Source organism: Gracilinanus agilis, chromosome 6 (genome assembly GCF_016433145.1).
Source record: "Gracilinanus agilis isolate LMUSP501 chromosome 6, AgileGrace, whole genome shotgun sequence".
Lineage (NCBI taxonomy): Eukaryota > Metazoa > Chordata > Mammalia > Didelphimorphia > Didelphidae > Gracilinanus > Gracilinanus agilis.
The window spans coordinates 229,802,055-229,814,250 of NC_058135.1; the positions used below are offsets into that span (position 1 = coordinate 229,802,055).

At 38.1% G+C, this 12,196-nt stretch overlaps 1 protein-coding gene across 1 annotated transcript in view; it reads right to left on the bottom strand.

The window, feature by feature from the left end:
* Positions 1 to 12,196, bottom strand: part of SYT9 (synaptotagmin 9) — a 205,069-nt gene that overhangs the window by 135,637 nt on the left and 57,236 nt on the right. The window contains exon 3 of the mRNA XM_044681803.1: positions 10,372 to 10,918. Within this exon, the coding sequence (XP_044537738.1) occupies positions 10,372 to 10,918 (547 nt within the window). The remainder of the gene's footprint in view (positions 1 to 10,371; positions 10,919 to 12,196) is intronic.

The window sequence follows — 12,196 nt, forward strand, 5'->3', positions numbered from 1 at the left end:
AATAGAAGAGGGATTCCCTGGAGAGAGTAAGCTTCTCCAGATGTTCCTGTTTGTGGATGACATGGTGTTGCCTGCATTGAGGTTTGGAACATGATAAAGGTTTTTCATTGAGTGCTATGGTGACACAAGAGATTTTATTTGCATAGACCCAGTATTTATCTGAGAATAAGGTATAGAGCTCAAGTAGTGAGCTCCTTGATGCCAGTGACTATACACTTCAATATTTGTATGCCCAGCACTGAGCCCAGTGCCTGGAACACTCTTGATAAGGCCTCCTGATTGGTTAGTTGATTTAGCAACCCATAAAGAGAAAGTCAAAGGATGAAGAATGCTACTTCCCAGAGGTTGACATGAAGTTGGATAGGCAGTTCATGGAGTTAGTCTATTAATAGGGTATGTCTTGGAAGGGATTGCTGAGAGACAATGAACTGAAGAATATGTTGAATAGGCAGAGGGGAAAGGGCTGAAGAATATATTTAGCCTTCCCATTCAAGCAAAAAATAAAAAGTCATACATTTATTTAATGTTCTTTTTTCTTGCTCTTCCTAGTTCCTTATTTACTTTGTGTTGCATCCTGTACACTTCCATAAAACATCTTTTTCCATTGACTCTAAGTGCTACTCAGATTTAATCCTTCAGAGATATTCTGTGACTTGTAGCATTATATTGCCAAGTATAGAATATTGGTATTAAAAGGATAAATCTTTTTTTTTTTCAGGGATTATTTTAGAAACATAAAAAAAGTATGGAATTTTCCATGAGGATTCTAGCCGGCCCTCTTCTTGTTTAATTCTGGTCCAACTTATCAAATTCTCAAAGTTACTGCTTTAGGTATGTATACTGTTAAAAGAACACTATTGGTTGTCCATCTAATTCAGTGATTCTCAAAGTGGGTGCTACCGCCCCCTGGTGGGTGCTACAGCGATCCAGGGAAGCGGTGATGGCCACACTTTTTTTTGTATTACATTCTATTCTGAGTTCAATAAATAGTTCCGTAATTTCCAGGGGGCGCTAAGTAATATTTTTTCTGGAGAGGGGGCGGTAGGCCAAAAAAGTTTGGGAACCCACTGATCTAATTGAATGTCATAATTTGGGTGAAAAGAATTCTATGCTGATTGATTTTTTTCCCCTACAAGGGTAGTTAGAACAATTTCTTTGGAATATTTTGGATCTCACCCTGGAGTCCACAATGTTCAGGCACTTAATAAAACTAATACATTTGGGAGCATCTGAATAGCCTCCCAATCTACAACAAATCCATCTTCCATTTGGATTTTTTGCTGGATATCCTCCATGACAGTGTTGAGTAACTTTGGCAAGGAGACTCCTCTTTGTTTTATGCTTTACTTCTTATTCACAAACATAGAGTTGGCAAACGTATCTTAGTTATTGCATCTTTCCAGGGAATCTTATATAATTTTAACATATGCATAGAGATACCTTGTTGGAAGAGAGCCATCAAGGCAGCATTTTTTCCCTACAGAATGAAAGTTCTTTTGAAATAATCAACAATAACCAAGTGAGATCTTGTATTCACTATGTATTTTCAGTCAATTCTGTGATGGCAAAGATGTAGTCTACTTTGGAATTACTCTTTTAAAAACCTGTCTAGCATCTACTAATACCCTCACTAAGGATGCCCTCAATGAATGTGTAGGTTATTCCAATAAAAAAGTCCACATAGAAAGGAAAATAGGTTTATATATTGGTATTTGTTGATGTTCTTAGCTGTCTTCTTCAGCATTATTAAAATGTTCAATGGCAACACAATGGCTACTCTTGTCTAGCACGGTTATTAAGGATCAGAAGAGATACTGGATGTTAAGGTGCCTTAAAAAGTTGTAACATTAAAGAAAAGCAAGATTTTCTCTAAATATTGTGGATAAATAGCTAGCTATCTTTAAGATGGCTCTTGCTGATCGAGTCCAATGGCAGTTGGGAAGCCAGGATCTTTTCCTGCTGGGGCTGAGAAAAAGTCTTTTTTTCTTAGCAATTGTGCTACTTTTTTCTCCACGCTGAAATCAATATTTGAAATGGTGATGGCTCATGACCAGCAGCAGTTTCCAGTCAGAATCAAGGCCTATTTGAATAGGTTCTCCTTCCAAATCAGATACAACCTGAAACCTCAGAACCTCGAGAATACCTTCTGACCTAAGGCAGCCTGGCTATCAAGCCCTTTGTGGCTTTTTCTCTTTCACAGATTTCCAACTCTCAGGAAGGTTTCAGTTGTGATTAGGGTATCAGGAAAGGCCAAGCTTCAATCTCTCTGATAGACTCTCTTTCCCCTTTGCCCTTACTCCTTTTTGAGTCTTTCTCCAGCTCCTGATGACAGACAACATCTCCTTCAGACAACACCTAGCAAAGCAGTGACTTATTTGGGTTTGGTTTTGTAAAATTAAAAATTAATATCCAATACTCCAAGTATTATGTTTTATAAGATTTATTAATAATCACTTGAAGTAAAGGAAAGTAAAACCAGCAGTAAAGAGCAGTTTCCTGGACTGTGAAAAGCAGGAGAAGAGAGAGAGAGGGTGGAGTTACAGAAACTTTTATCTGTACAATGTAAGCCCGTAAGGTGGGGATGAAAGGAAAAGGATTCTGGGAAATGAAGTCCAAGGGTACAAAATTCTAATTACACAGTTTAAAATCTTTGGGGTTTCAAAAAGAAACAAAATAAAATAAAACTACTGTAGCTTGCTTAGTTCACAGGAAAATTGCAGGATGAAATTTTTAGAGTTGGAAGGGATCTCACTGATCATATTGAGATAAGAACAATGACACTACAGTTAGAGGACCTGGGATCAAATATCCACTTTAATTGTTATCATTTGTGGGACTTTGAGCAAAAAATATCGACTCTCTGTGTCTCAGTTTACTTGTCTATAAAATAACAAGGTTGGACTAGATGGCTTTTGAGGAAAAGTTTGTGATCTTCATCTAACCCATACCTCAAAAGAATCTCTATTTTAACCCAATTAACCAGACATCTAGTCTGTGCTTGAAGACTCCCCAGGATGAAGAATTCTTACTACTTATTAATATCCTTAACATTCCCTCTGCTCTTTGAAGAGCATATAATACTATATAAATGAAAATGAAAATTTGGTGCAGTGTCCTCTTCCCCATTCTACCCCCTTTTAGGGGCACTCATTTTTCCTCCTAAGTGAATCCAATTTCCACAGACTATGGACATTTCCAGGGTCTAGGACTGAGGTATGAATTGTGTAAAGGACTTTCCTTAAAGAGATCTTTCCAGAAGCCTATTAGATTAGATTCTCAATTCAGAAGCAAGAGCTATCCCAAAGAAAGCTATTTATCCACAACACTTAGAGAAAATCTTGCTTTTATTTCATATTACAACTTTTTAAAGCATCTTAACATCCAGTATTTCATCTGATCCTTAATAATCCTGTGAGACAGAGTCAGTATTGTGTTGCCATTGAACACTGAAGAAACTGAGCCACTAAGGATTTTAGAACTTTAAATCTTGGAAAAGCTTTGTAGGTCATCATATATTGCCTCCCATGGCCTGGCTCCTAGGGTCTGGTGTGGAGCAGTTTAGGCTGGATCTTTTCTTGTCCTGGAATGGGGTGATAGGAGTAATAATGTAATATCTGCACAGATGGAATTTAAGTGCACTCTTTTTTTTAAACCGTTACCTTCTATCTTAGAATCAATACTGTGTATTGGTTCCAAAGCAGAAGAGTGGAAGGGGTAGCCAATGGGGATTAAGTGACTAGCCGAGGGTCACATAGCTAGAAAATGTCTGAAGTCAGGTTTGAACCCAGGATCTCCCATCTCAAGGCCTGGCTCTTAATCCATTGAGCTAACCAAATTGTACCCTAAGCGCACTTTCAACCTTGCCAATTAGCTATAAAGTATAGAAGGAAATGCTACGTGCTAACACAGAAAAAAGAACGTAAGTTTTAGAGATGTGCTATGAATGTGGCCAAAATACAGGGAGGTTATTCATTGCACTCAACTGTGCAGACATGTACCAACTATCTGCCCTCCTAACTCACCCAAACCATCTCAATGAGAGGACTTCTTGTGCCTTTGCTGATCCCCTTAGTCTTCACAGACTACATGAAACATGGGCTTATCTTCACTCATTTCAGTTACAGAACTTGTCATACTTTATGGAATACAATATAATTTTTCATCTTCCTGACCTCCCAGGGATTGATCTTAGTGGAATGCCATTGGTAGGAAGCTCTCCTCTCCTTGTATTTGAAGGCTACCCTCTTAATTGTTAGCTTTTTCTTTGGCTGCCTCTAATTCGCCTGGGAAGAACCCCTGTTTAGTAGAAATGAAATTTTGTCATCAAACTCCTTGTAGGGTATGAACAACTTCATATTGGTAGAGGTTAATATCTTCATGAAAATCAATAACTTTATCTCTTATACTAACTTCTACATTGCACCCTAAACCGCTCAGTTATTGCTTAATGAAATATTCTATTTCTTATTGTTTCCTATTCTACCTCACATAAGCTCAGAACCCCAATTTTTAAGTTATGACTTTGGTCCATCCATTTCACTGTCCCTTAAGTTCAGGTTCATCTTGCCACTACTTGTTATTCCTAGTCCAGTGGCTATCTGGAGATGGTCAGTTGACCATTAGAACAGTACATCTCTTACACCTTCATCATCACTTGATTTGCTCTTCTGCTGACTGTGCAGTTCTACAGTAACAATGCAATCTACTCCTCCCCTTTGGACATTTTCTTCTAAGTAAATTATGGATTTCACTTTAATTCATTTCTGTGCTCAATCCATGCACCACTGTGCCATATTAACTGAAGGAGCACTACCTTGACTTCTAATCCTAGGATGGCACTACTGTCTCTAGTTCCAGAGTAGTGGCTTGACATAGAATCACTCCACCACCTTCTCTACAATTCTGTTGGCAGTAGACAGAACAGAGTCTAAAGTCTTGGCATCCCAAGACATTTCTGGGTTTACTAAACTAATCACCTAATATTCCAGGACTGTTGTAAACATAGGGGATCATGTGAAACCTAATGTGGAGAACTCTCATGTTTCTTCATTCAGGCTCACAAGAGCTTAATTACTTGTCTTGTTTCGAAGACCCAAGCTGTAAAACCAGGGTTCTTTATTGGGGTCACAATATTATCTTCCCTATGATAGTTTTATTCTCACCAAGTTGGAATAGCAATATACTGATAATACATTCTACTGGTATCAATTTAGATGAGGTCTTCGCTAGCTGCTTGAAATACAGTTTGGGAATAAAATAGGGGAAACAGTTAAAGAGAAAAGGAGATCTGTATCTCAAGCTGTGAACTGGTGACCCAGTTAGGTTTTTAGGCATGTCTTGCTTCAAGAGCTTTGGGAAAAAATAAAATTGTCCCCTTTGAGCTGAATGACCACCCGTTGGTGAACCTAGGACAGCATCTTGAAATTCACCTGACTGGAGAAGGTTTTGAGCTTGCTCATTGAATCATCCAGTTTTAAATCTGTACCTCAAAAATTCTATGACTTCAAACACTTCTTTAAATTGCATATCTATAAGTCAAATCAATATACGCTTATTAAGTATCTTCTGTGTGCCAGGCACAGTGCTACCTGACAACTGTATGATGGGATCAGAAACCTTTGGATGGGTGCATGAAGAGTTAGGGGGCCATAAATTCTTAATTTACCAGGAATCTAAGCCTAGCAGTTTTTAAATAAAGTGAATTCCAGGTAATCCCTTATGAAATTCATTCTCTCTGGTATTATAAGTCATCTCATACCTACTTATAGTAACTCAGTGAACTCTGTGCTGAGAATAGATGCCCTAAAGGAGGTCCCTAGAGAAGGGAGAAGTTGGAGAGGTGAGCTGGGAAAGAATAGGCACTGAACATTAAAAACCCAAAAGCTGTTTCACCAAAAAGCGACCACATCATTTCATGTTTCCCAAAATAGACTCCAAATTTGGCAGGGATTATAGGGTGATGGTGACAGAAAAGGCAAACCAATTTGTTTCAAGGGCACAAGGAACAAACAGGATTTTTTTCCCCTTCTGGAGGCATTAGTCATCTTTACTCACCATTTTTTCTCACTACCTGTTATTATCAATCATTAGAGGGAACTAAACACGTTTCAGCATGTACAAGGGGACAAGAGCACCAAACTAGAAACTGGGAAACCTAGTTTTTTGTCCTAACTCAATCATGAACTAGCTTTGTGACCTCGGGTAAGTAATTTCTCCTCATGGGGCCTCATTGTTCCCATCTGTAAAATATATGACAATCCATTTGAGTATTCCTAAATTAATGAGAATCTACTTTGTTTCCATTTTCTTATATACTGAAAAATGTGCTGCTATAAACATTTGGATGTTTTTGAAAGTTTTCTTTCTACCTCTGCCTCCTTGGATTACATGCCTAAAAAGTGAGAGCTCTCTGTCAAAAGGTATAGAATTTGAATCTTTTCACTTTTTGTGGCATAATCTCTGTTGCTGATATAGGATATTCTATCTCCTCTCTCTTAGACTTTACAATGGCTATTGTCCATAGTCAAGATGTATCCCTCCCACACTTCTGTGTCATGAAATCCTTCTCTTCCTCCAAGAAACAACTTAAGCACAATCTTCCACATGATCTCATCTGATAGTATCCTCTTTCCCAAATAAGAATTGAGTTACTCTGCATTTATCGTCTTTGTATTTATTTTGCATATGATACACATATATGTATGTAAACACACATATACAATATATATACATATGTGCATACAGATATAAAATGCATGTATGTATATACACACACACACACACACACATATATATATATATATTTGTTGTCACTTCTGATAGAATGTAGGCTCCTTGTGCTCAAGAATTGTTTCTATCTTTTTTGTGTGTATTAAGTATATCTTTAATAAGTACTTTAGAATTTTGCCAGAAATAAGTCAAGCTAACTGAGCCATAGTTTGAAAATTCTATTCTTTTCTTTTTGAAAACTGAGAGATATTTTCCATTCTTCTGTTATAGCTACAAGACCTTGGGCAAGTTATTCAGCATCCATTTGCCTCAGTTTTCTCATTTAGAGGAAAATAATAGAACTTACTTCCCAGGTTTGTTGTGAGGATCATACAAGATAATAGTTGGAAAGCACTTAATATAATGCCTAACACACGGTAATTGTTGCTATCACCATCATCATTTGGTTTCTCTCCCTAATCTTCAAGATCTTCCAAAGTTCACTGAGTGGTTCAACAAACACACTCACCATCTATTTCAGACACCAGAAATGCAAATAGTTTGGATCTAGTGACTTGAACTCAGGAGAAGTTTGATACCCTCATACTATGTTTCTCCTTATATTAGGTTTCAACTTCTTATTATCCACTTTTGTTCTATCATCTCCAGGCCAAATAGCATTCTTTTTGGCAAAGGGAACAGAAGAAAAATGAGTAATGAGTGGGACTGCATGTTCCTTATGGTTGGTTCATCAAAAGTATCTCTTATTTCTACCTAATAAGCTCCTTGAGGATGTGGGCTGTTTCATTTTTGTCTTTGTATCCTCATAACCTACCTCAGCATCTGGCACACAGTAAGTAATTAATAACTGCTTATTTATTTTTTAACCCTTACTTTCTGTCTTAGAATCAATACTTAGTATCAGTTTCAAGGCAGAAGAATGGTATGGGCTAGGCAATCAGGACAAGTGATTTGCCCAGGGCACATAACTAGGAAGTGTCTGATGTCAAACCTGAACCCAGGACCTTCTGTCTTCAGATCTGGCTCTCTATCCATTGAGTCACCTACCTGTGCCAATAAATGCTTCTTCATTGATTGCTCTAATTAGGCTGCTCTCTTTGGTCCCTCAAAAATGTTATGCTAATTCTTGTATTCTGTGGTTTTCAAAAATTTGTATCCTTTGCCTGGAATGTTATTCCCTTTCTCCCTACCTCTCTCCTTCTCTGAAAGGCCAGATTGGCACTCTATCCACTGTGCTACCTAGCTCCCCCAACTATGTCTTTTTAATAAAATATTAACTTCTTTAGGTCAGCAATAATATGTAGAAAAAGAGAGAGCAAACAGGCTAATAATCAGAAATAATTTATCCAGATTGTTTAAGACTTGATATGAGGAAAGACTTTAAAGCAATTCCCAAAGTGAAAAAGAAATGAGTTGGAGGTGATGACTTCCCTCTGTAGGTCATAAGATCAAAGATCTAAAGTTGGAACAGCTTCAGAGATTATCTAGTCCAACCATTCCAAAGATCCTTGAAGTAACTGAGGTCCAGAGAGATTGAATAACTTCCCCCAATGTCATATAGTTAATGTCAGCAAAGGAATTTGAACCCAGGTACAATGCATCCAGAGCCTGTGACCTTTCTGTTATTTTGTAGCCTAAATGATCCCTTATAGATAATACTATAAAGGAAATTCTTAAGTTGAATTTAAATGACTGGCTTAGCTCCCTCCCAATGCTAAAATTTGATGGATTTTATTTATTTATAATGAGCTTGATTCTGAATTTGACCTTTAAATAGAGATCAGCAGCGTCCAACCAACTTTTCATTTGTCACCAGCTGCTCTGCTTGGTTTTGACTCCAAAAACATCATACCCATGTACCAAATATCTGTCAGAGTATCACACTCCCCACCCCATCCCCTTCAGGTTTCTTTTGTATATTATCTTTCACCATTAGATTATAAACACCTTGAGAGCAAAGACTTTCTTTTTCTTATTGTATCCTCAGTGTTTCACACATTTTAGTATTTAATAATTCTTTATTGACTGTTGACTTCAGAATGAGGTATCTAGATTCATTCTTACCACAATAATCTTGTGGATTGGCCATCTCTCTAATACATAATGTATTAACACTAGTAACAACCCCACCATCGCCACTGCCACCACCATGGCTGCTGCCATCACCACCATTATCATTTTCTGTCTATGTGTCAAGACTATGAACTCCATGAGGGTAGTTATGACCATGTTTTACTTATATTCTATATGACTATTTAATAAATGTTCTTTTAGTTGAATTGAATCTCTGGCTAATCTACCCTCCTTTCTCCCAACTCTATCTATCTCAGAACTCCCTTGCCCAATATCAACTTGAGAAATAATGTGGCAAAATGGGTTGAGTGTTAGAGCTGGAGTCAGGATCTTGCATCTTAGCTATTACAAAGTGTCTACCTATAGTATTGCCCTCCTGTGCCCCAGGTAAAGCCTTTCAAAACTTGTGGCATTTGGAAACATATTGATTCATTCAGAATTCTTATTTGTTTCCTTAGTCATATTTTGAAGCTAATTTTCATAAATACATTCCCCCAGCATCCATCTTTATAAAGATTGCTTTCCTTGTAGCTTTTGTTTCTAAAGTTCCAGTTCTTCATTATTCCTACAAGTTAAGGGTTTAACTACTCCCACCCATGTGCCTAAGGGTATAAATCCGACTATGGCTGCTGACCTGACTCTATGAGAACAGCCTCAGGGATTTCATGCTCCTGGAACAGAGAGCCCATACAAGGGTCTCCGATAGGCAGAGCACAGTTAATGGAGTGCCATGATCCATTTAGCAAAAGTGACAGCTACAGAACAATGGCAAAAAGGAGGAAAGCAAAAGCCTATTCTCTACCTGCACAGGTAGTGTGGATCATATGAGAGAGAAGAAAGTATATCTTAGATATTTTACCTATATCCCCCCCAAATTTTTAATCATTCATTTATTGAATAGATTTCAAGTTCCTATTCAGGAAAGATCAAAGGGAGATTCAGAAATAGTACCATTGTAAAACATAACTTCCTTGATGGCAGAAGAAACCACTTCATTTTTGTCTTTGTATCATGAGCACATGCCACAGAGGCTGCTCCCCTTTTTGGCGAGAGGAACTTGTACTTGTGATTTCATCTGTCTAAGGAATCTTCATTTTAGAAACTGTTCACTAATACAGATGCTTGGTATATAATAGTTTCTTAGTGAATAAACTGTTTAATCAAATGTGAATAGGTGTTGGGTCTAGAGTTTTATCAGTGGTCCAGTTTCTCATTCTCCTCTCCCAGAAAATTCAACAAATATATCTATTATGTACTAGATGAGAAAGTCATGAACTAAACAGTCAGAAATACCTTCCCACATACTTGACGCATACTTACTTTGGGTCTTCACATCCCTTCTAATTAAAAGTGCCTCCCCCCAAAAAACTAAGTATTAATTAGTGATAGTTTATACTTTTATAAAATACAATAGAGCACTTGCTTCGAAGGGCAATGGAGAGAGACATAATGGGAGAAGGAGGTTATTGTATATGACCAATGATGGTTTTTGCATGAGCACCAATCCAGTTTCTGCAGTGACCAAAAACTCCTTCCCCCAACCCCCAAGTGAAGAAATTTTGGACTCACATTGGTGACATATTCGATATCCTTCCAAAGGATACACTCTCGAGGGAAGTCTGCCAAATCTAAGAAGTTATCCACAACCACTTGACCAATTAAATCATGGCGTGAGAACCGGTCAAAGTCATAGACGGAGAAGTGAAGCTTCCTCATGGCAAGGTCATTGTAGGGAACTGGGAATAAAAAAACCTCATCAAAGACTGGGTTTAGTGTCTTTCTGTGAACTTTAGTCTGGTGTTTAGTTTTCCGATCCGGGAGCAAGTAAATCTTGACATAAGGGTCTGAAGTTCCAGAAAAGTCTTTTGCTGGCAGGTTGACAGCTTTGTGGATCTTCACAATCAGCTGCTCTAAGTCACAATCATATTTCACAATGAAGTTCAGTTTCCCGCAGGCTTTACTGTTGCTCTTTCTCCCATCATCAGTGTCTACAGACCTCTGCTTATATAACTCAGGTTTAATGCGTCCAATCCCTGTCAGCTGTTCTTGCTTCTGAAGCTGCTGGACATTGAAGTCTGGATTTGAGAGGTTGAGTTGCCTTCGGATTGAATTATGCCTTAAGTGAAATGCAAGAGAGAACAAAATTATGACCTGGTTAGGGAAAGTCTCTTTACAAACATACATCTAGGTGTTGGTCCCTTGCCATCGCATGTTCTGCCAAGGGCTGGGAGCAGCTGGATTTTCTTGACCTAAACCTAACAAGGACAAAGATATATCCTGCAAAATTAGAAAGCTATTTCTAGGACATGGGAAGTGGTGGTGGTGGTGGGGGAAGTAACAAGAGTGTAATATTTTATTAGGGCTTTTAAAGAATTAATATTTTACTCCAAATAACCCTAATCTTGAACCCCTAACCCTAACCCACTGGAATAATTTATTTGCCCTTTGGGACTGTGGCAAAATATATGAACTAGATCTTGTAGAGACTCTGGTTCAATACTTTCATATTATTGCTTTTTGTTGAGTTGAATTACACAGGAGGGAGAGAGGGACAAGAACTGTTTAAGGTCACAGAGCAAGGAAGTAGTACATGCCAAATAAAAAATATTAATTTTATGCTTTGCATTTTAGGCATGTCTGCCAGAAACAATTTTACTTAACATCATTTTAATATTCATGCATTTCTGAAAGAGAGAGAGAAAGAGAAAGAGAGAGAGAGAAATGGAGAGACAGAGAGACTGACAGACTGACCGACAGACAGACAGAGAAATCCATCCATACTGGCAACTTTGTTCTCCATACCCATGCCTCAGACATAACTTTTCCAAGATAATCTGAGGTAACATTTTTAGGAATGTTGAACAAGGGAAATGGTAAAATACAATGGGAGTGGAGTACATCTAGGTGGTCAGTGGCTAAAGAGCCAGGCCTAGAGATGGGAGGTCCTGTGTTTAAACTGGTCTCACATACTCCCTAGCTGTGTGACCCTGGGCAAGTCACTTAACCCCCATTGCCTAGCCCTTATTGCTCTTTTGTCTTAGAACCAATATACAGTATTGATTCTAAGATGGAAAGGTAAGGGCTTAAAAAAATACAATTGGGGTTAACTTTCCAGAACAAGTCATCACTCATTTCCTTCAAGAATTACAAAGGTCTCCTCATTAATATCATAGTCTTTCTTAAAGGCTTCTGGGAATGGGGAAGGAGGAAAGTGCTCTTGATAGGTCAATAGCCAAGTCACTTTAAGGGTTAGGTAAGGCAATGATCTTAATAAGACAAGGGAGTACTTAGTGCTGAATCTGGTCACTGCCTTGATTCTCTTCCTTCCTTCCTTCCTTCCTTCCTTCCTTCCTTCCTTCCTTCCTTCCTTCCTTCCTTCCTTCCTTCTCTCTCT